Source organism: Diachasma alloeum, unplaced genomic scaffold (genome assembly GCF_001412515.2).
Source record: "Diachasma alloeum isolate Michigan unplaced genomic scaffold, Dall2.0 Dall_scaffold_00180, whole genome shotgun sequence".
Lineage (NCBI taxonomy): Eukaryota > Metazoa > Arthropoda > Insecta > Hymenoptera > Braconidae > Diachasma > Diachasma alloeum.
Genome location: NW_021680346.1, coordinates 3,246,143 through 3,248,916, shown reverse-complemented (window position 1 = coordinate 3,248,916; position 2,774 = coordinate 3,246,143). Strand labels below are relative to the sequence as shown.

At 42.5% G+C, this 2,774-nt stretch overlaps 1 protein-coding gene across 1 annotated transcript in view; it reads right to left on the bottom strand.

The window, feature by feature from the left end:
- Positions 1-2,774, bottom strand: part of LOC107045232 (protein wings apart-like) — a 21,764-nt gene that overhangs the window by 6,456 nt on the left and 12,534 nt on the right. The window contains exon 4 of the mRNA XM_015267425.1: positions 659-2,194. Within this exon, the coding sequence (XP_015122911.1) occupies positions 659-2,194 (1,536 nt within the window). The remainder of the gene's footprint in view (positions 1-658; positions 2,195-2,774) is intronic.

The following is a 2,774-nucleotide window of genomic DNA, read 5'->3' as shown; positions in this document are numbered from 1 at the left end:
AATACCCCATATATATTAACAAAAGCAAATGAATTTAACGAGTACAAAACAATAGAATGCAAGAATTACTAAATATGATTAAATATTTCAAGTGCCACTGATATTACCACAATTTCGCTAATTTACTGTTAATGAACTTGTCCTCAATTTCGATTACCAACTAATAATTATAAATAAAATTATTACATATAAATTATAGATAAATAAAGAAAAACTTTTTACTTTGAAGTTGGGGACAATCATGTCATTTAAAATCTAAAAATTATCCCCATGACTTCAGTGTTGCCCTTAGAGCATAAATCAGTAGCGAAGTGGTCAAACACTTTAGGTCAATTTAGTCGTTAGTTGAGTTTTCCAGAAATATTTTCGAATTTAATGGAGATAGCAAAACTTTCATAATAACCTTTTTTTTTAAAGCGAATTGAGTGCTACTAAAAAGGTTATGAGAAAAATGTCATCTCCCTTAAATTTCGAGATATCCATTGAAAACTGCCCAATATCCAAAATCGACTTAAACCGTTTCTTCATCTTCTAATCCTAATGGCTTTATCCTCTCACTCTTGTAGAAGCAAGTGCCAAACTTAAACTGTTTGACCACTTCGCTACTGAACTAAAGAGCATTAAAATAAATAACCTAAAAATCCAAAGGACTTCTTACACTGCCGATTAAACCGATGAGTCAAATTGATGAGCACATTAAGAATAGCAATGATGCACTCCCTGATGACAGCCCCAGTGCTCGTCTTATCGCTGATATCAACAATAGGATATATCGTGATCTCCTGTCCACATAGATAATACAGATTGGAGAGAGTGCTGACAAGCACCCCATCATCATACTTGAGCAGATAGTTCTGGTTCTCCTCATTCTTCTGCGTGACATTCTCCAAAACCCTGAGACACCTGTCGACCTTTCTCAATTTATCGAGCACAGGCTCGTCCCAGCCAGCCCTGGTGACATCGCTGGACACAATATTCCGATGGCACTCCTTGATGGTCTTGACGATATGCTCGAGTCCCCCGAGCTCCCTGAGCTCCTCCTTGAACCACTCCCCAGCTCTTTTCGATGTGAGACTGAGGAGCGTCTCCATAGCCAGTTGTCCCACCGTGATATTATCCAGATTGAGGTGTTTCGCGTGCCCCTGCGCCTGAATGTCAGCACAAAGTTGCCTGACCTTCTCCTTATTCTTGAGTAATTCAGCCCGACTGAGGCCACAATCGTCGAGGGCGTCCTTGTGACTGGCATCGGACTCCAGGAGACTCAGCATCAGCTCCAGGCAGTCCCTGTCGAGATCCATCGCCAGTCTGTCCTGGCTCAGGACAAACATCACTGTTGCTGTGCACAACCCCAGGCTCTGGTCCTTCGTGGCGTCGTGCAGGGCCTTGAAGAACTTTGCCACAGTACCGTGTGCCCTCACGTGCATTCTGAAGGCTGGGGCCATGCACTTACTCGCCAATCTTATCGCCGACAAACACCTCGTGGCGTTGGGGTTGTTCTCCCTCAGTGTGTCCAGAATATACTCAACGTCGTCATTAAACTCTTGAAATTCACCGCTCTCCTGTATCTGATGTGCTTTCTTAACATTCTTAACAACAGTATAAAAACCTTTAACTCTTTTGCCACAACGAATGCTCGTGATGGCCTCGGCGTCTTCGTTGAAGTCCATATCGTCTGTCTCTGGGTAAGTGACGACTCTGGTGAGCTTGTCAGCCTCATCGAGCTCTTCGTCGAACGTCACCTGGCCTGAGACTCCTGAGCCTGACGCAGCATTTGGGACTGCTGTCACTGCCACTGCCTCTGGGGTAATTGACTCTTTATCATTGTCACACCATTTGTGCTTGTACAGGGCTCGACGTTTGTTTCCATTTGTCGCACCTGTTGATCTGCTCTTGAAGATACTTCCCTTCTTGGTGACGGGTTTCACCGGGGGATTCAGGCTTATTTGGGAGCGATGGTCCGAGGGACTCGGCACGTTGGTGGGGGGCTCGGTGTTACCACTCGCCGCCTCGGAATCCTCGGAACCTGAGAACCAGTCCTGATCTAAGAGGGTCTTCGCTGATGACTTGTCGTCGATGGGCTGCGGCTCCTCGGGGGCTGGCTCAGGTACTGGCTCGTGATATGGCTCGGAATCCTGCATATATCTGGGGACACTGTCGTCGTGAAAGCTTTTGTGAAATTGATGTTCACATTCATCTCCATATTAATGAATTCAGTAAAGGAGTCAGAGGATTTTGGAGAAATAACAACAGCGTTGATTAAATTGTCAAAAGAAGCGACGTTTCGCCAATATAATTTTGCCTTCCTCAGGCTCTTGACACAATCAATGTCTAGTCATGCTGGATTTTTTTTATCTTTCGTAATCCAAAATTGTCACTTGAATGGTACATCATGAAGAAATTTCCAAGAATTATCATAAAATGATAGAAAACAAAATAGAAAAAATTCTGAACTTCTTCAAAGAGTGGTTTTAATTGAGATTCAGAATGAGTTGAAAAAAGTGGAAATTACAATTATCNAGTGACTTCTCAAATTTTTTCAGATTTTTTGAGGCATCCTGTCGGCAGCCATGTTTTTTTGCAAGTTTTATCTTCAAATGCCTGTAACTTCCGTAAAAATCAAACGATTTGGGTTTTTTTTTACAAAATGTGCGTCTTCGAACACACTTTCCATGTAAAAATATACCAATTTTTTTCAATTCGTTCTTCCATCGATTTCCTCAGAAAAACCTCAAAAAACTTCAAAAAACGAGTCGTTTTCAAAGTTGGACCCTTTT